This window comes from Fundulus heteroclitus, chromosome 8 (genome assembly GCF_011125445.2).
Source record: "Fundulus heteroclitus isolate FHET01 chromosome 8, MU-UCD_Fhet_4.1, whole genome shotgun sequence".
NCBI lineage: Eukaryota > Metazoa > Chordata > Actinopteri > Cyprinodontiformes > Fundulidae > Fundulus > Fundulus heteroclitus.
The window spans coordinates 12727702-12752075 of NC_046368.1; the positions used below are offsets into that span (position 1 = coordinate 12727702).

The following is a 24374-nucleotide window of genomic DNA, read 5'->3' on the forward strand; positions in this document are numbered from 1 at the left end:
GTCTATAGTGACACGTTGCTTTGTTGTGCGCTCTTTCAATCTCCATGCTTGTATTTTGAGACCAAAAATTATTATCTTAAATTAATTGGAGCAAATTCCAAACCCACTCATTTATAACATGGGCACATTGACTAGGAGGATGTATGGAGCTGTGGCCATGCAAAGCATAAAGTTGTCTGCCTATTGAAGTCGTCATCAACATGAATTTGGCGATAGGTGTACTGTTACTCCATGAGCTAAGCTAGAGGTAGCAGGCAGATATTGGATGGAAGTGGCCTGAAAATGGAACCTTGGATAACCCTACGTGGGATCTTTGTTTGCCAAGCTTTATAATCGCCAAATGACAGAAAGTAGTCCCAGTCTGCCAAGTTAGAGAAATGGTGCAAGAACTGATAGCAACTCAGCAGAAATGACTGGTGTGAGCGTTGGTCTGAGTCAGGCTTCACACTCCATTGCTCCAATTACCGGCAAGTGTTATGTTCAAAATAAATATTAGACTCAAAATTGAAAAAATTAAATGAATGAAAAATTAAAAAAGCTGAATTTATTTCTTCAACTTTTATGATGATTTCACAACTTCAGAAGAGTACAGACAGATTTACATCAGTTAAAGTGCTAGTTTTATAACATAATATTTGATATCGGGAACCAGTATTAATATTGGTATCTGTAACTTTGATTATGATTGAAAGATATCTTAAAATGACATTTATCAGCATATTGCAGTACATCAACAAAGCTCCGCTGACCCCAATCTATTTCCATTAAACGTCTTTCTTGAACTCCCTGCAGCGCTGTTTTCCATCCACCCATGTTTGCTGGTGTGCTGAAAAGCAGGCGTATACGCAGGGATAAAAGGTGTTGGGGGGGGGGGGGGGTCCTGTCATGCCTTTAAAGTGTGCGTGTCACTTCTGAAACTCTTCTGTTCTGAACAGCGCATCAGTATTAGGATCAAGTGTGTGGAACTCACATTGCTTAAACGCGCTATGGGTTATGTTGCTTTTGCTGTGATGTCATCATCTCAATGTATTTATTTTCTTTAGCCTTAATAACTGACAGTCGGGGGAAATTAAATATCACTCATCAATAAGTGACCCCAAGTACTTACAAAATTATCAACCGAATTAGTCAGAATCAGGTCATACTCTCAATTTAAAGCGTCCTGAATCCCTGAGTGAGTAAAGCATCTGTATTGCAAAGCATAGCGTGGAATTAGCTAATGCTATTGTCGGGTTGGTACCGCATTGTATGAGTCACAATTGCATCGATTCTGCAGCAGTGATGCTTGCAAGCAATATACATAGCATATAAGAGCTATGGGCTGATGTGATGAGACTTTTAAAAAATCTTATGAAATTCCATGGCAGCCTAGCTGATAACATTTTATATGGTGCCCTTAATTAATTAATTAATTAAATATATATATATATATATATATATATATATATATATATATATATATATATATATATATATATATATATATATATATATATATATATATATAACATTAATACAACAGTGTGACACAATACAAGAATTAATGGAGAAGAAAGAATTAAAGTGGGAAAAAATGCATTTACTAGAAAGTGTTGCTATTATTTAAAAGGAAACATTTAAAAAGTTGATAAACATGTAGAAACCTAAACAACATAAAATTTCAGATTTAAGTGCAACTATTTTCTTAAATACAAGCAAAAAGATGAAAATATTTTGGTCTAATTAAGTACAAAAACATTTTATTGTTTTAAAGAGATTAAAGTAAAATAGAAGCAAGGCACAACATGCATATAATACAACCTCTAAAATACAACATACCCATGGATATGAAAATCCTCAAAGGGCAAATTCTGCATTAAAACTTGCATATGTTTTTTTTGTGTTTTATACTCACTATAACAGTAGGAGCAGCTGCGACCACACAGTAGAGGATGAGGGGAGGGACGAAGCTGGACTCCTCCAAGCCGGGGTACGGCTTCATCAGCTCAGCGTCGTTGCAGAAGAAGCCCTGCACGTGCACACTGAACAGGTCCGTGCACTCCATGTAGTAGGCCAACAGCACCGTGCCAGACATGATGACCAGCTGGATGAAAAACATGTCGGCGCCAGATGGAGGAAGAGAGCGAGGGAGAAAGTAAAGGAGAGTTGTCAGCTTTCACATGCATAAGTTAAAAGTCATTTTCTTTAACAGGCTTATATTTGTTGGCCGATTCCTCAATGTTGCTCTTCTCTACTCTCAGAGGTAATAAAGGAGATTTTGATACAAAATAGCATAAAATCCTGTAAAATTGTCTTCCTCTCGCGCTCTCCTTTTCCCCCCTCAGTCATATGCTAACTCTCGTGATGTATCCCCAACACACACACACACACACCTCCCTCAGCCCCTCATCCTTTTATCCCACCAACATCATCTTTTGTCTATGGCCTCCTTTTGATGTGTATTTCTACACTCAGCTGCAGGCATCTTTCATTTATTTAAATAAATATTGTTTATATATAGCCTCTTTAGTCACCGACAACGGACCGGCAGTGGAACACAAGATGCACCACACTGCGCGGCAGAGCTTTAAAAATCAGCCACAGTCGTGGTTTTCCCCCCCCTACTGATGTGTTGCCCCTCTAACCAATCAAAGAAGCCGGCTGGTTTCACGTCAAATGGTACAGATGAGACAGATCCGTGCTGCAAAGCTGCCAAAAGCACTATATGTTAAGGAAGAAGAGGAGGATATATGGTGATGGTGTTAAATTTAACTGCAGTTTAGTACCACCGGCACATTGTAATTTTGAAAAGCCGAGAAAAGTGTTCAGCTGTTTGAGATAGTTAACTTCTTTCCTGAAAAGAAGACATCTGTGAATTCACTTTTTTTAAAAAAAACTTGAGGTGGCAAGATTAGAGGTTTGTGCGATTCTGGAAACATGAAAAAAGCAAAGTGTAGTACATGCGTCTTACACTAGATGTCACTTTATCACTACAAAAAAGAATCCCCACAACAACGCTTGTTTAGGCAGTGCATCTGAGTGTATATATATATATATATATATATATATATATATATATATATATATATATATATATATATATATATATATATATATATATATATATATATATATATATATATATATATATATACACACATACACACATATATATATACACATATATACACACACACACATATATACAGTGGGTTGCTAAAATATTCATACCCCTTAAATCTTTCCACATTTTGTGACATTAAAACCACAACCATGTAGATATTTTATGGTTGGGGTTAGAATCAACAATCAACAATCTTCTACAGTCACAGCGTGTTACAGTGGTGACACCGACATAGGACGCACACAGACTATATATACACAGGTAGACACTACAGCGTTTTCTAATAAAATACTTTTAAATCATAAAACAGTTGGCTGTATAAAAAAAACTATATGTTTTTTTTGTGTCTTGACTCTAAAGCCATGCATGTGTTCTGTGGTAGAAATGTGCTTAGTTCAAAGCACCCGATGACTCACTCCCAGATTTAATCATCATGACTAAGCAGTTTCCTTTTCAAAGACTTTTCTAAATTAAAAACCCAGAAGACTTAAATTCTTTTTCTTCTTTGTGCCTATAAGAAATGACTGTATTCTACCCAACTGATTGGGTTCGTCAGAATGTATGGATAAATGGTGTTGAGTATAACTGGAAATTTATACCATGCCATCATATAATTGTACCTATTCAAAGCAGAAAGTATTTGCTCACTTTCCTTGACTCGCATATGAATTTAACTGACATTCCGTTTTTAATAAATAAGTTTGACAATGACGTTGGTCCACCTGTGGCAGCTATAGGAGCTGCATGGAACAGCTTTGTGGGAGTTTTTGACCAGTCTTTCAGAAGGTCATTTGTCAGGTCATGCATTGACGTTGGACAAGAACGTCTGGCTCTCAGTCTCTGCTATAATTCATCCCCAAGTTGTTCCATTGGGTTCTGGACTCTTTTGCAGCTGAGGCAAGGTCACCCACACCAAACTCTCTCATCCATGTCTTTATGGACCTTGCTTTGTGCATTGGTGCACAGTCATATTGGAACAAGAATGGACCGTCGCCAAACTGTTCCAACAAAGTTGGGAGCATCGACTCTTTTGGTATGCTGAAGCCTTCCGGGTTTCTTTCACTGGAACTAAGGGGTCAAGCTCATCTCCTAAAATGCTCAGTATGAGGGATTGCTGCAAAGCCATGGACAACCAACGGTGTTTATTCTGCAACAGACTTGTTGAACTGAGAACCGACAAGTCAGTTCAAGCTTGGAAGGCAGAAATTTCTTTCCACTTATTATTTCTTGCATTATATATCCCAGAAGGCTAAAATAAAACAACAAGTTGTTAGCCATTAGACATGACATGCGTCATCAGTTAGTTTCAAATTGTCAAAATTGGCCATAATTGAAGTTTCAGCAGTACAGTACACACTAGGTTTGTAGACATCAGTAATGGGTATTAATTGATGCATGTGCAGTATAAGGGATTGCAGACGACCACCGTGGCTCTATGCTCTTTCAGGAGGAGTGGATGCTGCTTGTCAAGACTGCTGGGTTTCCTTCGATAGGAAACTTTTTGACCCATTTGTATGATTTGATTGAATTTGACTTGTTGACGTGTTGTGAATTGGCGCTATAAAAATAAAATTGAACTGAATTGAAAATTGAATTTAAAAAAAGAAATATTTTGTAGTCTAAGGCTGCTTTAAACTTCTTCACAACTTCATCCCTGACCTGTCTGGTGTGTTCCTTGGACTTCATGAGTCTGTTTGCTCCCCAATATTCTCTTAAACAACCTCTGAGGCCGTCACAGAGCAGCTGTATTTGTACTGAGATTAGATCACACACAGGTGGACTCTATACAGTCAGGTTGGCTTCTCTCAGAGAGGGTCTGAAAACTTTTGCACACTGTACTTTTCAGTTTTTTTTATTTGGAAAGAAAATTATACAAGAATTAAAAAAATTTTTTTTAAACACTTCACAATTGTATACCACTTTGTGTTGATCTTTCACATAAAAATTGCCACTGATCTCATCCAGGCAATGCACTGTGTGCCCCTCTTCCATCAGCCAAACGTTTCAGGAACATTAAATCCAAAACTAATGGGCTCAAACAGCTTCTTCACAAAAGCTGTGAGGACTATCGCCCGCTACTGAGAAGACTGAGTTTGTTACACATCACAATATCACTAACTGTGAACGCATATTTTCCACACTTAACTTATCAGGAATGTTTAATTGCACCGTTCTGTATATGAAGCTTTAAGAATATTGCCCAGAATTTACTGCAGGCATGAATGTATCAAAGAAGCTTTGAATGATTCATTCATGTAACACAGTAAATCATATTGTTTAAAAAGGACTGACTTTTGGAACTCGGTACAAGTCTTAGCAGACCTTAAAGATTGTTTTGCACGCTTGGTCTTTTCAGGAAGTGTGATTGGCCGGTGCAGCCAACTGACTGACTTAATGTTCATATAGTCTTGCGACAGATGGCCATGTTGTGGTGTCCAGGTGTGAGTTGGTGGGTAGTGGGTGTTTTATTGGTTTCTGTGCAAACCTCTGCTCACTAACAGCATCTTTCCTTCCTAAAGCTGCAGTGAAGACACATTGTACAGAAATATTCCAACTAGCTATTGCTCTGAAAATCCAAAAAGTTTAATTGCACACCACACATAAAGCGGTTTGAAAAAGTGCAATAAAAAGGGTTTATGTACTGATAATCCATGTCACATGTGTACCCACAACTCACAGCAACAAGCAAATTAAATGATGTCAGATTACTGTAAATCCTCTTACTTCTTCCACCTTAATGGTGCGCATACAATCGACATTAGACCACATGAATTTCATGATTTTTAAATACCTTTGCAAATAAGCTCCAGCTGTGAAAAATACTTGTTAGCCATTGCTAACGTCTAAAAATTATGCAAATCCCTTTGCTTGCCGAAATGTCATGTAATACCCTGCTGGATCACATAAGTGTGTTAGGCTTAAGGGAAAATGCACATTAAAAAGGGTAGGATAGAAAACCTCAAGAAACGTACTACGGAGTACATATGAAGAACTTCAACATACTTTTTACTACACATCATCATTGAGCAATAATTTTAAAGCACGCTTAAAAAAAAAACGCAGCACTAAACTGAACCTGTGAAAAAAAAGTAGCTAAAGTTTAAAGAAAATCTATGAAAGACTTCCAAAAGTCTACTGGTCAAGATTGTAAAATCCCCTGTCAATTTGGAAGAAAAATATAAAATAAGGAAAAAAAATTGAAGAGATTTGGAAGCCACTGAATACATGATATACACCAAAAATCGTCTGATGTCCCCAATCAAATGGATTTTATCTTGATTGAACCGGACCCATAAGTGGCTAGTCAGAAAACTGAAACCCCAGTCTTTTTTTTTTTTTTTTTTTTTAAATCAGTGAGCACGGACACGCCGCCACAATAACAACATTCTTTAGAGTGGACGCTGTTACAGAGGGAAGAAGGGGTTACTTTAGACATATTCAGTATCAATAAAGTCTAAAATAGCTTTTGACAGCTCTATGCTTTCTATGACTTATTTTCAAAGCAAACCTTAATTCCCACCACATATCAAGGCTGCAAGGCAGTAAGAGAGATCAAGACTTTGAGCTTTCAACCTCTGTCATAGAACATGCTGGAAAGTGTTGGGATCCTTTCATAAAAAAATCTCACAAACAAGGATAGGATTCATATTTTCTATAATACACATAAAGGCCTCCTTTCCATTGCAGGCAAATGTGGCCCAAATTGGATTTTTTTTTTGTAGGTCAAGTGACCAGAGGTCAAGCTTTACCAGTGGGAAAGCTCAGATCTGGCCCAAATCTGATCTATTCAAGTCACATTTAATCCACTTTCATACGTGGTCCTGAATCCGATTTTCATCTGATCTTTTTAAATGTGACTCCAGTGGGAACAACCGAAAAAGGGATTTGAGTCGTCTATGATGTCACTTTCCATCAACATCTGTCACAAATGTCCGCCAGCGGTGGCTGAAACTGATAGCAGTTAGCATTAGCAAGACAAACGGCAGCCGCTTGCTACAGCTCTGCTCAGCGGAGAGATGGCAAGATGTTAGACCTCATTCATAAATGCACTGAAACTTCTATGTGGAGATGATTGTGGACTTCAGCCTCTCTCAGGACCTGAGATTAGCCTCACACATTGACGCCATCCATAAGAAGGCCCAACAAAAACTGTACTTCCTGTGGAAACTTAAGTACAAGCTTCCTCATGTGCTACTGATCATCTACGAGTTTTACCCTCAGGTTGGCACTACAGTGATCTGATGGCTAAAATGAGCCAACACCGAACTAGTTTCTATCCCTAGGTTGTATCTCTGATGAACATTCAGGATAGCCAGCTATTCTGCTGAGGAAAATAAAATAAAATACTCTGTTCTTACCTTTTCCCTGAAAAATGTTCTTTCCTGTCATGGATTGTAGTTTGCTGCTATGCCCGTTTTTTTCTTTGTTTTTTTTTTTTTTTACACAAGGCAAGAGTTGGAATCCAAAGTCAAATCCATTGTTTGTACCAACAAATGTGGCGAATAAAGTTGGTTCTGATTCTATGAGACAAATCGGCATCGGCAAAAATTGGGAGGTTGGAATGAAATTTTGTTTCAATTCTGCAACATTTTAATTTCTGTCCATTTAATTCAATTTTATTTATATAGCACCAATTCACAGCACGTCAAATTCAATCAACTCATACACATATTGGTTAAAAAGTTTCCTTTCTAAGGACACCCAGCAGATTGCATCGAGTCTTGAAAAGCATTATTCACTCCTCCTGAAAGAGCATAGAGTCAAGTGGACAGTCGTTTGCATTGTCCATGGCTTTGCAGCAATCCCTCATACTGCGCATACATCAATTAACACCCATTACTGATGTCTGTAAACCTAGTGCGCACTGTACTGCTTAACCTCCACTTATTTATTATTTCTTGCATTATAAATCCCAGAAGGCTAAATACAACAACAACTTGTTGCCATTAGACATGACGTGTGTCTGTCAGTTTCAAATTGTCAAAATAGACCGTAATTGAAAAGAAATTTCTGCTTTCCAAGCTTGAACAAGTTACAGAACAAACACCGCTGGTTGAGTCAGTCCTATAATTACCTTTGAATAAAAAATGTCAAGGTGTGCCAACTCCAATGAAATGGAAATAGTGGTGCAGTCCCTGGAGGCTGCACGCTATTTTCTGTAAAGTCTTCACAAGGTGGCTTTGTGTGACAGTTTTACACGAGAACAAATGTCCTTTCGCAGCCTAAAATGTAACTTGCGGGTCTATTAATTTCACTCCCAAGCCTGTGACACGCTGTATTAGCAGTGCGAACAGCAGACCATCAAGGCTGACAGTCATAAAACGGTTCTACAAATATTATTTATACATTAGTGCACAAAATTCCCCTTTATACAGAATACTGGTAGGGTATCCGGATAAGGTAAAGCCAGGACAAAACATTCAACTCAAAAAGAAATTATTCATCATAAAATATGATATTAGGGTTTCAGTATACAGGAGTATTAAAATGTTATGGTTAATGCCACTAAACAAGCCTAGTTGGAGTCCCGCTTTGAGAAGTATTTGTTACATTTAGTTTATTTTCTGTGTTTGTCTGTGCCTCCAGTGTAATCATGAAATATTTTACAGCCTTCACATATTCTCCGACTTGGGGTGCATTGAATAATTCAATGAAGGGGAAGGGGAAAATAAATATCTCTGCAGATCAACTATTTTTCTAATATAATGTCAGAAACTGTTTGAATACTGCATACAAATGGAGGAAACCCCAAATTCCATCAAGCTTTTGTATTGACCACCTGGAGAATAAAGCAAAATTATTTCACAAGATACCCTTTAACTTTCTTTTTTTGAAAAAGATAATTAAGGGACACAGTCAGAGAAATATTTCCAAATTTTCCGTTTCTGTTAATCCCTGAGATATTCATCAAACTAATCAATAACACTATTCTGTCTAATTCAGGTGTAAGGTGGCATCCAGCATGAAGGATGCCACAGTCATGGTTTCAAAAGTACAAAACAAGTTGTCTTATACCGGTCATTCCAGTAGTTTAATTCATCAGGTGTCTCTAACCCCTCGGCCTCATGTTACTGTGATCTGTCAGATGTGTATGATGGCTATAGAAGAGAAAACCCAATAAACTTTAGCCTTATTAAAATGACATAAAAAGTGTTACAGGTGTTGAGTCTTTAGCACAAATTTCAATGAGCTTTTCTATTAATTCTGCCAATTCCTGTGTTGTGTGAACGAGAATAAAGCCATTGTTTTTCTTGATGCCCTCTGATACAATATTTAGTTGATAGCTGTAAAGAAAACTCTAAAATACATCGTCCCTAATTGTCAGAATGTGTTAAAACATGCCAATTTTAAGACTCACTCTTCAGTTACACACTTCGTTTAACCCATGTTTGAGCTGTCAGTCAGCTGCGTATGATGATATTTTCCTCTACACTTTTCCAAACAGTAAAAGAAGAGGACTCACTTAATTGCCATTAGTTGGATACTAAGATTTTTACAATCCTGATAGGAAAATTGAACCATTGAACACTAATGTCTCTAAAACTTTTATCCAAAATTGTCTATAGTGAGATTTTTTTTACTTTTAATCATTTGCATAAAACAAATCTATAGCACAGTACAAAACAAGTCGACATGTATTTCCCCCTCTTCTCTCTTTGAATGCTTTCACTTCCTCACATCATAAAGCCAGCCAGGGAGATTTTACATTAATCCAACACAAACTCAGAGATTTTCAGTTCACTGTCATTTTATGTTAGCAGATAAGAGCAGAGACTGACAGAACTAGGCATCCAAGTCTGACCTGCCAACCACAGAACCCTACATTATATTTCTGATGTCAAACTAAAGTGACATAAAAGCTCACTATTATTTCTGGAAATGTATCCCCCCCCCCAAAAAAAATAAAATAAAAATAAAATAAATAAATAAATAAAACAGGACACATTTTTTTTAAAGCCAGGGTTTGCAAAGTTGGCAAGTTTAATTCTAACGCTGTCTTATCTGTAGTGGAGCACAGAACTGCAATTAGCATCTTTAAAAGAATCATGATTATGTTTTGTAAATCCATTCACAAAAAGTGCAACATGCAGGTAGTGATTTAGTAATGCTGCTTTGTTCTAGAAGAATAGCAATCATGGCATACAAGAATAAACAGAACATCACAGGATATTTTAGGCTTCAGGTGGTTTTCACATCTAATTTCAAACACAGTTTATTGAAAGGATGCGGAAATTGAAATAACTTGATTACTGATGTGATTCTTGCCCAAACTAGCAACCTAATTAGCCTGTTTGTTGACCAGTACCTATCTGGAATGCAGCCGTTTCATTTTAATAAAAGCACTGTTTCGCAGCGCAGCCATGAAATAAATGATGAAAGATCAGATCCTGCGGGTTTTTGTCGACGGTTTGTTTCCTTGCTTTTGAGATGACAGGCTCAGTAATTTTGCAAGCTTGAAAAGGAAATGCTGAGCAAAATAATAATAAAAAAAAAGGTAAATTGATGTTTTTATGCATTGTTTTTTGTCCCCCCCCAAGAAGCCTATTATTAGCAATAATACAATGCTGTCTTAATATGCTGCTTCAAGGTTGTTGTTTTTTTGTTAGTACAGAAATCTGATAAGTCTATGTTGACCTGTTTTTAACTAAATGTATGCCTGCAGCTCTGCACCTTACATAACTTCATGCAGAGTATATCTCCCCAGTCTCTACAGATTGCCTTTTCAGATCTGCCTTTGTTCATTTCAAATAAGTAATGTCTCACTTCCTTTCTATTTATTTTTTATCCTTCCTCTCCATCTGATCATTACTTATCTCCTCTGTCCCAGCTTCCTGGCAAACAGTTATCTCTCTTTTTTTTTTCTTATTTACATTATAGCTCTATATCCAGCAGTATTATTTTCTGCCTCGCATTAAATGGAAGCAAATGATGATCATGGTTTTAGCAGATGAAAAGGTGCCACAAGACGTTCATGAATAACAATCTTTTATGTCGCACAGCCCCTGGCACTGAACTACATGTTCACTGGCTGATCCAATCAGGGTGTTTTCTTTGAGTCACGTGACGACGGAGTCCTTCTGCCTTCTTCTGTTTGTGACAGGCAGGGAAAGGAAGAAAGAGGGAGAAGAAAAAGGACAATGACGCAAAAAAAAAATGCAGGAAAAGAAAAAAAACAGAAAAGGGAGATACTCTGTTCATCTCAGCAATCTTCTGGGTGAACTGGGTGTTTCTGATTTATATGAAGATGTCCTATCCCTCCATCCTCATCAAGCCAAAAAGACAAATCTGTTTCAGAAACCGGAAAAAACAAAATCAATCCATAGACTATGGCATCTGACCTCCAACATCTCCTTCCTCTAAACTGCTTATCAGTCATGGACTCTGTGGATCATTTACAACAACAATCTTTAGAGCTTCCTGGATCTCCATGCCCTGCTCAAAACCAGATCAGTCTCATTCTCCCAATCAGCCCCCTGGTACACCAGTGAGCTACGTAAAATGAAGCCATCTGGGCGTGCCATCGAACGGAGATAGAAAGCCGCAGGTCTCATTGTGCACAGACAAGCTTTTCGGGAACATCAAAATGACTACTCAAAGAAACGCAGAGATGCACGTTCACAATTCTACCCCAACGTCATCAGAAACAGTCCTGGAAACTACAAGCAGCTGTTTTCCACTGTCTTCTCAAACTACAAACCCGCTTACTCACAGAACCTATAGAAGAGCACTGTAATAATTTCCTGGCCTTTTTCAAAGCAAAAATGGACTCAATTCGCTCTTTTCCCTTCCTGGATCCTCAACACTGAGCGCCCTGACTGTGCACGTACAGTTTGCCCATCTCCAGGACCACCTCAAACATAACCTTTTTGAAAAATGTAATTCTGGTTTCCGCTCTGCTAACAGCACAGAAACAGCCCTGCTTACAAACAACCTACGAATGGCAGCATATGCTGGCTCATCTTCCCTCCTCATACTTCTCTATCTGTCCGCTGCATCTGACACTGTGGATTATGGCATTTTTTACTCCAGCAGCTACACCAAATGACTGGATTCACTGACGCTACTCTGGACTGGTTCAGATCCTACCTTACAGACAGAACATAGCGTACATCTCACTTGGAAAGCCCAAGGTCCCGGCAACCTGCGGGGTCCCCCAGGGGCAGTCCTTGGCCCCATTCATTTCATCATTTACATCCTCCCCCTTGGATACGTCAGCCATCACAGTCTCTTTTCATTTTTATGCTGATGACACACAATTATATATGAAATCTGACTCACACCCAGATGCAAATTCAAAAACAACTATAACACTCATTGCCTGTCTGAAGGAGATAAAGTTGTGGATGAAACACAACTTTATCCATTTGAACAGCTCCAAAACTGAGCCAATTCCTGTTGGCACCCACATCATTTCTAGTCATCCTCCATAACTGATATAACTATCTCTGGTCAAAACATTCCCCTCTCTACAGCAGTCACCAATCTTGGTGTAAGAGTTGATCCACAACTCGGCTTTGAAAAAATCTAATAAAGTTTTTTTCATATATAAATCAAGCAGAGCACTATGGCGAAAGCAGCAATGCTCCACTTGTGAAAGTAAAATCTGATGGGCTCTCTTTGGCATTAAGACAGCAATTCTTAATGCTACACTGGCAGACAGGACACAAAAAAATACAAATAAAAAACAGATAGTGTTTTAGGTCAAATTATATATAAATTATATATTATTATATATATAATTATATATAAAATGTTCTTTATACAAATTACATTATAGTATCTTTACTATTTGTTAATAAACTGTATAATGCTAGAAATTATAATTCAACATTGGAAGAATACTAGTGTAATAAACAATTTAGTAGTGATACCTTCCATTAAAATCTGCATTTTTAACTTTAGAGATCTGGCCTTCCTGTAGAGCATCCAAGTACTTTCACACCAGTAACTTTTAAAGACATGGTATGTAAAAACATTATGTGAAGCCTAACTATGTTAAGGTAGCACAAAAGATGATTTTATAAAAATTAGCTACGTTTACATGGACAAAGGTATTCGGAATAAACAGCCGACCAGAATAAAAATGCGTCATGTAAACAAGATAATTGGAATGAAATTGGAAAAAAACCACCCCTCTCATTCGGAATACAATTGATAATCCGGTCAGCATGCATGCAAATGTCTGTCAGGAAGTTATTCCGAAGGTGGCAAACTGTCCCAATGTTCATGTGCACGTAGGCGTGACATTTTTCTGCTTTGTTTAGTGGTGGAAATACATCAGGAAACAAAACTGTCGGGGCTCCCAATACAACCTTTTGACTCGAAATATTAAAAGAGCTCAAAATTACCATTTATTCAGTAACAATTCAACCATAATTAGAACATCTTGCATGTCCAACCTAGGCGCTCGGAAGACAAAGGAACTCGTACAATGCTGCTGTGTTTACTATTGTTTTGCTGTTCAGCAAAGACGTAAGTATTTCTTCTTCTGTGTTTTTTTTTTTTAAGAAATTTGATAGCTGCGCATGTCGGAGTGGTTCAATTCTGAATAAAGCCACATGCATATCGACGCACATTACGATCAGATTAAATGATTGTGTGCCCATATAAACGGTACAATCCGATTATTTTCTGTTTTTTTATCCAAAAACATTTTAATCCGATTGTGACATGTTGTGCATGTAAACAAAGCTAATGGTAGTTTTTTATCTAAAAACCAAACCAATCATCTTAATAATTACAATATGTAATGACAAACTGATGTTCCTACCACACACCACTAATAGAAGGGGAAAAACTGTTCGAAACATACGTTTAAATATACACTCACTGGCCACTTTACTAGGTACGCCTCATTAGTATTGGGTTGGATGCTCTTTTGGCTTCATAACTGCCTTGATTGTTTGTGCACAGATTTAACAAGGTGTTGGGAATTTTCCTCTGAGACTTTGGTGCATATTGACACTGAGCTTTGTGACACTGTACATCATTCTGTTAGAAATAATCATCAAAAGGTGTGTGAACATTAAAAATCAATAAAAATCTCCGGGAAGCGGTCGTGTTCGAACAATGCTGGAATGGTACTTAGGGGCCAAGAGTGTGCCCACCTAATAATGCCCACATCATTACACCCCCTGCAGCCTGTTAATACAAGGCAGGATGGATCCACGTTTTCAAGGCGTTTATTTGAATGTCAGCTGAAATCAACGCCATTCCAGATTGGACACAGCGTACATTCAGAGACACTATTCTGCATGCCTTGGGTGCAAAGACTTGTTTCTATCATCTTGAACCAATCTTCCAGCTCCCATCTAACATGAACAAGTTATCCACACAACTGCCCCTCAGTAGATATTTCCTCTTTTTCAGTCCTGAAACCATGGTTGTGGGTCAAAAAAAAAAAAAAAAAAAAAAAAAAAGCTTAAAAGTGTTTTTAGGAATATTCAGACTAGTCCATCTGGTACCAACAACCACATCATGTCCAAACTCACTTAAACCCCCGTTCTTCCCTACTTTGATGCTCCTTTTGAACTTGAGCAGGTTGTCTTCATCACACCTGGGTGTCTAAATGTGTCGAGCTCCCAGCGTGAGTGTAGCTGATTTACAGTTTGCATTAACAAGCAATTGTACCTATAAAGAGGCCAGTGAGTGTAACTTATCACAACCCGCTCATAAAATCTTGAATTTAATATGCTTAAATGCTTTCATTATTCACAGCCTGGGTGTGAACCCTCATAAGATATCCCTATTCCAACAAAAAGTATTTATTATTGCAGATTAATCTCGGTTGAGCTTCGACAATAACCAGTGATGGTTCGTTGAATTGCCTTTTGCTAATTTGATGACATGAAGGAAAGCGCTTAGAATTACCATGAATCCCCAAACACTGTGGTAGACAGAATTGGAAAAAAACGCAATTTTCTCTATCAAATAGATCAGAGACTGTTCTCATAAAAAAGACCCTTATGACTAAGGAAGATATTCCACAACAAACATGAGCATGAATTTCTAACTATACATAGCTTGTAAACGATTACCACTTATATTAAAATAACAGTAAAAAGAAATTAAATTATAAATTAAAAAGTCAGAATAAAGGGTCTTTATTCACTAAACCCAAAAGCAATCTTTCTGGCAAGCATTAATATTTGGATCTTTCATCAAACTTGTCGCGTTGGAGAGAGTCAGCGTTGTAACCGTCTTAACATCCCATACACTCGGTTGGCAGCAATAACTAACAACATGTTTGTACATCAACAGTGTAATTAGTGATTTCCTTTAACTCCCTCCTAGTGACACATCAGTAAACAATCTGCACAGCCATAATTAGCAAAGCCCAATTAAACATTTAATGTCGGGTTCTAGCCTTGACACAGCAAATTAGCACATTGCACAGCAACAAGGCACGATGTTAGAGAAGGACGATGCAATAAAAGAAATGGGTCATAATGCAAAAAAACAATTAAACTGAGGAATGTCTGTCAATTGTAGTATGTGTATTTGTTTTGTCATTTGCTATGTTTTTTTTAACCATTTTAATTTATTTTGTTGTATGCTGCCTGGTACCTCAAACAATCACTCCATGCAATGGAACTTAAATCTGTTAGTTGTTTAGTAATAAAGTCATTTTTTGTCAACTAAAGTCAGAAATTTAAGTACAGGTAAATAAGTTTATTACTAACTTTAAATCAGATTTTTTTTTTTTACCAATTTCAGATAAAGAACAACATCATTGGTCACAGAATGAGAATAAGATCCAAAGCTCAGTCCAAGTCATGCAGACGGTTCGGGTTCAATTTCAAATAAGAATTTTCCAATTCCTTTAAGCAAATGTACACAGTGTAATGAAAAATTATTATTGGCTTTGAGGCGGGTTGAGGTGTGACGCAACCGGAAGCGCGACAGTTCAGTCTAAAGAACATGGCGGCTTCAGTCGATGAAACTAGCGTTAGCGTGGCTATCGAGCAAGTTTTATCGGAATTACAGAGTATTTCTTTGCTGAGCTAACGAGCCTTTATCTGCAGCAGCAAGAGTAGCTTGGCTTGTGGTTGTGTTTTCGTCGTCGCTCTGTTACGAGCGACGACGAATCTGATTGGTTCATTTGGCCCGTCTATCACCAACATAGGCCAATCAGCTAACCAGTATTTTCGCCCCTTCGCAAAATTACTTCAACGGAAGGTTTCCAGATGGATATGCGGAGCAAATCTATCTGGCGGAGTCAGGTAAGTCTCTGGTACCCACCCCCACAAAAAAAAAACTGGTGCTAAAACTTTACCTTGCTGCCAGATAAGAGAGAAGTATTAGGATTGGGATCGTTCATTAGCTGAAAGAGAAGTAAAGATGTGGCTTCAACTTGTAATGATGTGGCTCTCAGACAGTGAAAAAGGTTAAGATCAGTCCCTAGCTCCAGATCCTGACTAGACAATAAAACCACTTTGGGGAAAAGCTGCATCATGTACTCCTGGATTCTGAGGAGATCCTACGCTGTTCCACATTTCAGCTGTGATACGGCCTATCACCATGGTTTGCCTTAAAATTGCCTTTATGATCAGTTTCAGACTAATAGCTAGCTTAGTTACTATATTTCTCGTCTGTTCTTCTGTGTCTCTTAACCCGGGTATGATGTGTTGGTTTTAGAGATCTTTAAACCGTCTTTGTGTTGTCAGAAAGTTACTGTTTAGCTGATGTATTGATTCTACAAGGCAGTCTGTAACTAGGCCTGGGTGTGGCTAGTGACCCTGAACCAGTAGATGTGGTTCATCATCAAGGGGGGACATTACTTTTTTTTTTTTTTTTTTTTTTTTTTTTAACGTACAGGCAGGTATGTTTCGGCTCTTTCTTTGAAAAAGCTTAATATCAATTTGAAATTGCATTTTTGTATTTATGGATATGACTGGCTGACAAGATTGCTTGATCCTCTGAAACATCAAACAATTAAGAAATCTTACAGGGCGCGCATGAGTGCAAGAGACAGCATGATAACAAAAGAAAGGGGGGGTAAAGAAAGCCGAGTGTGCAGAGACATCTCTCTCATTAAGGACTTTCATGTGAAACCATAATTAAATATGGATAGGCAGCAGAGCTCTTCTACACCCACAAACACACATATGCAGGAATACACATTCAGCTTTACACATTGTCAGGATGCAGTTCTCCTGCTGCACCATGGAAAGTTCCGGAGCCTTCCACTACCTTCTCTCCCCTGCTTCACTCCATGCTGGATCAGTTTCACCTGCTGCAATAATCAAGTCTGGACTCATTCCACCTGGTCAACCTCCTACATAAACTCCTCTCATTTCTGCTTTCACTGCTGGCTCGTCAACGTCCTTCCCACGTCTGCTCATGCCTCACGTCTCCCAGCGTCCTTCGTCCCACATCGTGTGCTCCCATCTCCAGCCAGCCTCGTCTCTGCCTTCCTGCCTGCGTTCCCTCAAGTCCCCCGGCTTCGGCTCCACTACGTTCTCCTGCTCCAGCCACGGTCATCATCACTCTGCTGCCATCTGGTACAGTCTACTGGTTACCTTTCCACCACTCATCTCCTTCAATAAAACTCTTAAAACGAAGCTCTGTGTGTGGCTGAATTCAGGCTCCGTAATCAGTACCTGACACACATTCTCTAACAATTTATGCTCTGGTGAGTTGTGTATAATTTACCCAAAAAGGCCACTTGCAGATACATAAATCGTCACTCGTACATATATGTACCTTCTCTGTATCACCAGAGTTGAGGTGAAACAATTACTGTTTTGGTTAGTTACTATTGGGCCATTACTGAGGGTTAGTATTAACATTTTTCTGTCAAATCACCTTTGACATCTTTTTTTGACCCCATCAAACTACGGCAAGAATATCGCAAATGACCTGATATCGTAAATCTTCACAATGAGACTGAGGCGTCCAATACTGTCAAGTTTAAATAACATTTTAGAGCAATTCACAACAGCTCACCATTAGGGCTGAGTGACAGAGTAAAATATACATCACAATATACTTTCCAAAACAAAGCTGCAGTTCGGCTGTATATTGTGAGAAAAAGAAAAAAAAAAAAACTAGTGCAGCCAGTTTTCTCTCTTTTCACAAAAAAACTATTTAATACTGTTTTAAGGACTACATTAAAACTTCACAGGGGCCAAGATGCTTTGTCACAAGTGTAACAGGGTCAAAATAAATAGATTCAGCAGCACACCGGCATCTTAACAGCAGTGCGTTAGTGAGGCAGCCCGTCGTGAATTCTCTCCAAGCTGAATCTTCACATTTGCAACGATTTTTCTTAGTTTGAACTCGTCACTCAGATCCGTCCACGCATTCAAAGCTTCTTACCTCCACAAAGATGAAGCAGGGGATGATGGAGTAGCTGCGTAAAGTGTTGTTGGACGCCATCTTGTCCCCAGTCAGGAGACTTATGTGCTCTTAAGATTCAAAGAAGCTCACTCTGTGAAGACATAAAAACGTCAAGTGTCAGCAGTCATGTGATCATATCACACACACACACATCCTTTTTTAAAGTGCAGAGTGAGGACCGTGCCTTCTCTTCCATAGACTTGCATTTGTCTTCAAGCCTTTCTATCACCTAACCCTGACCTTTACAGGTTTATACCCCACACTAACCTCAGTGACCCCATAGTGCAAACCTAACTCCTAGTCCAGAAACAAGTGATTACCTTTTTTCGGTCAAAGTCCTCACTTTACAAGTAAAATGAGCAAAAAATGTTCCCGCTCAGCTGCAAGTACGACACACACTCACTTTGTATTCATTTCATTTTGTTTTAGCTGAAAATACCACTTGATATAACTGTGATATTGAATGTAGCACTTAGAATAAGAAGACCTATTATCATCAGTATTGAACCAATCAGCAGGTCATTGAAATCCACTGGTTTGTTCCTTGACTGACTCTGATCAGCAGCACAAATACAAAACAAGTGTTTTTCCCCCATTAAATATCTGTTCATGTCTCTAAACACATGAACGGACATATGTTTTGATGAACTATGTGTCAAGCTTAGTAAAGATCAGATGAATAACTTATGCTTTGATGCATAAACAGGGACATGTCTATTGATTTTTGTTTGATTCAGATCTTTCACATCTATTAGGGTATCTGTAGAATTCTTCGGTTTCCTTCACTGCTCAGAGATGAATAGACCTCACCTAATCTGATCTGTTTTATGTGGTGCTAGTAATTCAAATTAAACTAATTTTATGCAAATGGAGATTACCTTACCTTGTTAAAACATGATGATCATGTGAAAAAAAATTATGTTTTAAGAATAATAATAAAAACAAAGGTTGTTTTTCAAGAACTGATCATTCACATTTTTTTGCCTTTTATTCAATTTGAAACATGCACTTTGACTCTATTGTTTAAATAATCACCTGTCTTGAAAGCTTCCAAAATACATCAGGGAGACTCTATTTTTCAAAATTCTCCTCTCCTGGGCTCGGGCACTGGCATAAGTGCACCCTCCTACCTGATAGTGTGTGGCCTGCTGCTGTAAAAAAGTTTGACTGCCCCTATGATGTATTAAATTTTACAATTGTGTCTTTTTCTAGAATGGCCAAAAATAGATTCTTCCCGGCACATAATATTTCTGTAGTTGTACAGAAAGAAGTCCCTGCTAGTTTTAAGAAGAATGGATGGTTTTAAAAGCATTTAGGAAAGCTGAACAGATTAGATTATGCGGTAGTTAGTTTTGATTTAAAGCTCAGATCCTTCCAAAAAAAAAAAAAAAAAAAAAAAAAATAGGTGGTCATGAATGTTTTATGAAGTTGTAATTGCCTTTAATTGCCCATTAGGGCGTAAAGTTCCTAATTTGGGTTTCTGCGGTTTTATTGCACAGTCCTGAATAATGAATGCAGTGAACACAGAACGTAGCGCTTCATCAGCCTCTACAGAACTTCTCTACTGTAGAAAACCAATTTAGTAACAAAAATACAATCAATAAACCAATTGATGTTAAAATATATAACCCCATTGGTCAACACCTCTTCTTTTAAAAGACACAAATTTGCGATTTCAGAAACAGCAGAAGAGAAACGTGTAATAACTTTTACAGTTAAAAATAATCTGTGGAAGACATAACGAGATACACAGCATTTTCAGACTTGACCATGTGCCTCCACTTACCAGGTGGAACAGCTTGACTGGTGAGCCAGCCTGACAATTAAGGTAACCTTTCTTTGGTCTTTGAACACACCACGACTAAGTGGAACTGGCAATAGTGTTGTGAATTACAGAGAACAGAGGACACAAGGTTAGCCATTAGAGGCTTCTGTGTTATTTTTTAAAACAAAACTCTAAGAAATAAAATCTGTAAAAGGTTACTGAAAGGAAAGTTTTTGTTGCCACCCCCCCCAGTGGAGGCTACTGGCTGAAGCTGCAATCCCAGCAGGTTTTGATTTAAGTGCATCTTAATTTCTAAGACTTCTTATTTGCAATCAAGAGACATAGATGACATTTTTTATTTAGTTTTATGGTTATGATTATAAAGAAGTGCTTTTCTGTGTATAGCTATAAATAAGAGAGTGCAGTTCTTTGAACCCCCCAGCTATTCACCTACTTTATTACATTGTAATCTAAATCAATGCATTTTAAAACAATCCGTTTTAGTTCCAGGTTGTGAGCCAATGAAAGATAAAAAAAGCAAAGGGGTGTTGAATACTTTTGCAAGTTACTGTAAACTGTTAAGTTGCACATGTATTTTGAGGTATGCGAAGCAAAAGTAAATGTGTAAAAGTCATGTTTATAAAGGAGAAACACAATGTAATTCTATTAATGCACACCTTTTTTGCAAATTCCTCCAAGCAACAACATGAAGAGTATTATTTGTACATTTTCAGTGAGAAATAGCCATGTTTCTTTAACAGAAATATGTTTAATTATGAAGTCAGTCAAGTTTTTGATTGACCAGAAACTAGAAAAACATTACCTTGTGTACTGTTAATTATAATTCTTAGAAGACAACCATCATTGGGCCAGACCACCAAAATCGGACAAAGCAACAAAAAAATACAATTGGTATGTGTCAGGACTTTGCCTCCCGAGTGTGATCTGCATGTGGGCCAAATGCGCCAAAACCATGACAGTATGTTAAAAAAGACCAAAAAAAGAAAATGTAATTTTCAACATTTTTGTGCTTTAAGTTGTCAGATGCCTATAACCATAAACTTTTTTTCCCCCCACCAGAGCAGTTTAGATGCTAAACCGGGACTTATGCTGAGTCCAGTTTTGAACTGGTTCTATAAAAAGATCCGGTTTGGTTCTCCACAGCCGGGATGTGAGCCCAGAGCCATAAACATCTCAGTCAAAAAACGAATAATGTGATCATCAGTCTGTTGTATTATTGATCTTTGTAGAGCGCAGCTTTGAAAGACAGTTAAACATAAATCACAGGTATCACTGGTATCTTTGCAAACAGATGCCATAGAATCATCTGATTCTACAACCCTGTTTTAGATGCAGTGCGTATGAACACTTCACAATCCAGATCAGTAAACGACACCAACAGCCAGAAAATGCCAAAAAAAGCTACGCAGAATCATCAGAACAGCATTTTAATAACACTACATGGAAACATTTAAGACTAAGAACCTGAGACCTGACTCAGTCTTTAAGTTTATGGATTTAGTGGAGATATTAAAGTGTTTCTGCACACATCAGAATTGAGTTACAGTCCATGTTAGTTAATTTTTACGGTTTTTGTATTAGGCGGATCAAAAGCAAAACCAACTCAGGAGTTTTAAACTTGCCAATTCTAAGATCGTGATTGATTTTTTGGCCTCTATGAACACGACCCCAGCTACTGATGCAAGCTGTTTTTTTCCACTGAAACTGTAAGAGTGAGCGATATAGAAATGCGATGCTGTACTTTCAATTGTATCAAGATAATTTGTGGTATTTAGAGATGATTTAAAATCCATCCGTCTTTTGGCAATACTTTTATAACCGCATACAGTCAGAGCTCCATAAACACAAACTGGTAAAAAAAAAAGAGGAAGAAAAAAAAACAATATCAAACAGGCTTCCTTCATCACACCAACACCCTTAAAATATCACACCATACTATTTAAATGAAACACAACTGTAGTATTCCATAAGATTTTTAAATATAACAGTAGTTAGTGATGCTCTCAACAGTGGAAATGTAAAGCAGTGACAATATTTTGAAATGTTTGTATAGAGTTTGTTTGCAGTAAAAAGCCAGCCGCACACAATGAAGAGGCATCAAGAGCTATCATTTTACTGTTGTAGGATAATATTTGCTGCCATCAGTACTGGTGAGTGTGTAATATTATTCCAGAATAGATTCCTCTCACGTTCACCTCCTCCAGCGTCCTTTCCAATCTGAAACCAAAGACTTTAATCTCCGTCAGACGTTCCACCCAGACAGCCGACATTGACGCTGGCAGGTCTAATCACTCCCTGAGTGGCCGTCCCCCAACCCGTTTAACGCTCTACCCCGGCTGCTCCGCTCGACATTCCATACCATAGAGTCCGTTCGTGTCCCAGCAGCTGCGGCACCTCACCGGGGCTTCCAGCAACACGGATCTCCGCAAGAGCGTCAATGAAACACTCCCGTGCGGATCCTTCCGCTCATCTGCTAATTTATCCCCGTCTTCGCCTGGAGGAAGACCGGCGCAAAAGCATCGACTCGCTGTCGTCGCAGGGCGGGAGGAAGCTCGCTCTCCTTTTCCACGGACTCAGCTTCGACTGAGCGGACAGCTGACGAGTGAATTTAAACTGAGGTTTTCTTATTCGTGGATGCGCTCACAGTTCTCTGAAACTGCGAGCATCCACCTGAAAAAGGCCTGCACGCCTGAAGGAGCCTGCCTGGCCCAACAAACAGGAGAAGAACCTATAAAAATAGTCCTACTGAAAGCCAATGCAATCCATCTCAGTGCACATGGAAACTTTCTGAGGCCTTCTCCGACTCAGTGACTTTTTCTATCATAGACAAGCTGGGAGAAACAAATCAGCCGCCCAGAAGACATTTCGTATTTTCATTTGTATTGCAGTGGAAGAAAAAAACACTAGAATTAAATTACCCTACTAATGAAATGTAGCCTTTTTTCCCCCTGTCTCATACTGCAACACTTCGCTAAAACTGCTGAAAAGATTGATTTGTGGCTGCTGCATCTCAGATCAATGAAACCACAGTCACAATAAACAGAGAGTAAAAGCCAAACACCTAAAGCAGCCCATCGTGAACATTTCTGATTTCTATGCTAAATGAGATTTTATGTTTTATACCTTCTGCGATCTACTACATACCCACCTCTATATTCAACACTAAAGCAGATGCCATCATAGGCTGCTGGTGTAATATAAATAAATACATGCACTGGAAACAAATGCATTCCACAGTACGAGGTTTAAGCCATTGTCAAAATGTCATTATAGAACAAAATTTACAAATTGGTTTGCATGAAACAAAATTGCTTTAATTAGAAGACTATATTTCTAATGTGAGGAAATATTAGAATGGCTAAACTCAACTTTTGAAATGGTGACCAAACGTAAAAGTATGGTTTCATCGGACCATAACACATTTGGCGCCAGGGTTTTGTAGAGCATTTTAGCCAGACTTGAAAGTTTTATTAGAACAACAAGTCTTTTTTTAAAGAGGTATCTTTAGCCCGATCCTGCAGCATCCATGAGGTCGTCACGTTTAGGAAAGTGTTAAAAAAAAAAATCCTGCAGCTCCTTTGGTGCATCTGAATCAATTGCTTCAGCAAAGTATTAGTTTAAGAGTGGACCATTAAGTCCCACCGTAGTAGAACCAAAATATGCTGTGGAGCAATTCCTGAACAATGAATCGCATTTGCAATATAATTTCCAAATCACAGAGGTCTGCAATCATTGGCAACGTAACAATTAATGGATCAGACGAGTCCTTTAGGTGTCGATATTGTTTGAAGTTGGTTTGCCTCCACATGGAAGGGAAAAAAGCTGCAGCAGTGAGATAATCTAATTTTATTATTTGTTTATATAATCACACTTTTTTTTTTTACAGAAACTTTTAGGAATCTAACCATAGAATTAAGCAACAGTCAAACTGTTTAATGGATAGACTTGATTGTTGGTTACAATTTATGTTGAACAAGGATGGATGTCCAACTCAACAAGCTATTCTCTTGAAAAGAGCTTAATAACCAACATGCAATAACAAATGTGCAATTCTATGTAACACAATGTGCAATAATCCTGAAAGAAGTGACTTACGCCGTTATTACACCCGAATATATGACAATACACACGCGTATAAGTCAC

At 38.1% G+C, this 24374-nt stretch overlaps 1 protein-coding gene across 1 annotated transcript in view; it reads right to left on the reverse strand.

The window, feature by feature from the left end:
* Window positions 1-24374, reverse strand: part of plppr1 (phospholipid phosphatase related 1) — a 74473-nt gene that overhangs the window by 28316 nt on the left and 21783 nt on the right. Inside the window, exons 2-3 of the mRNA XM_012869445.3 lie at window positions 18425-18536; window positions 1895-2083 (exon numbers count right to left, since the gene is read on the reverse strand). Of these exons, the coding sequence (XP_012724899.2) occupies window positions 1895-2083; window positions 18425-18484 (249 nt within the window). The 5' untranslated portion in view covers window positions 18485-18536. The remainder of the gene's footprint in view (window positions 1-1894; window positions 2084-18424; window positions 18537-24374) is intronic.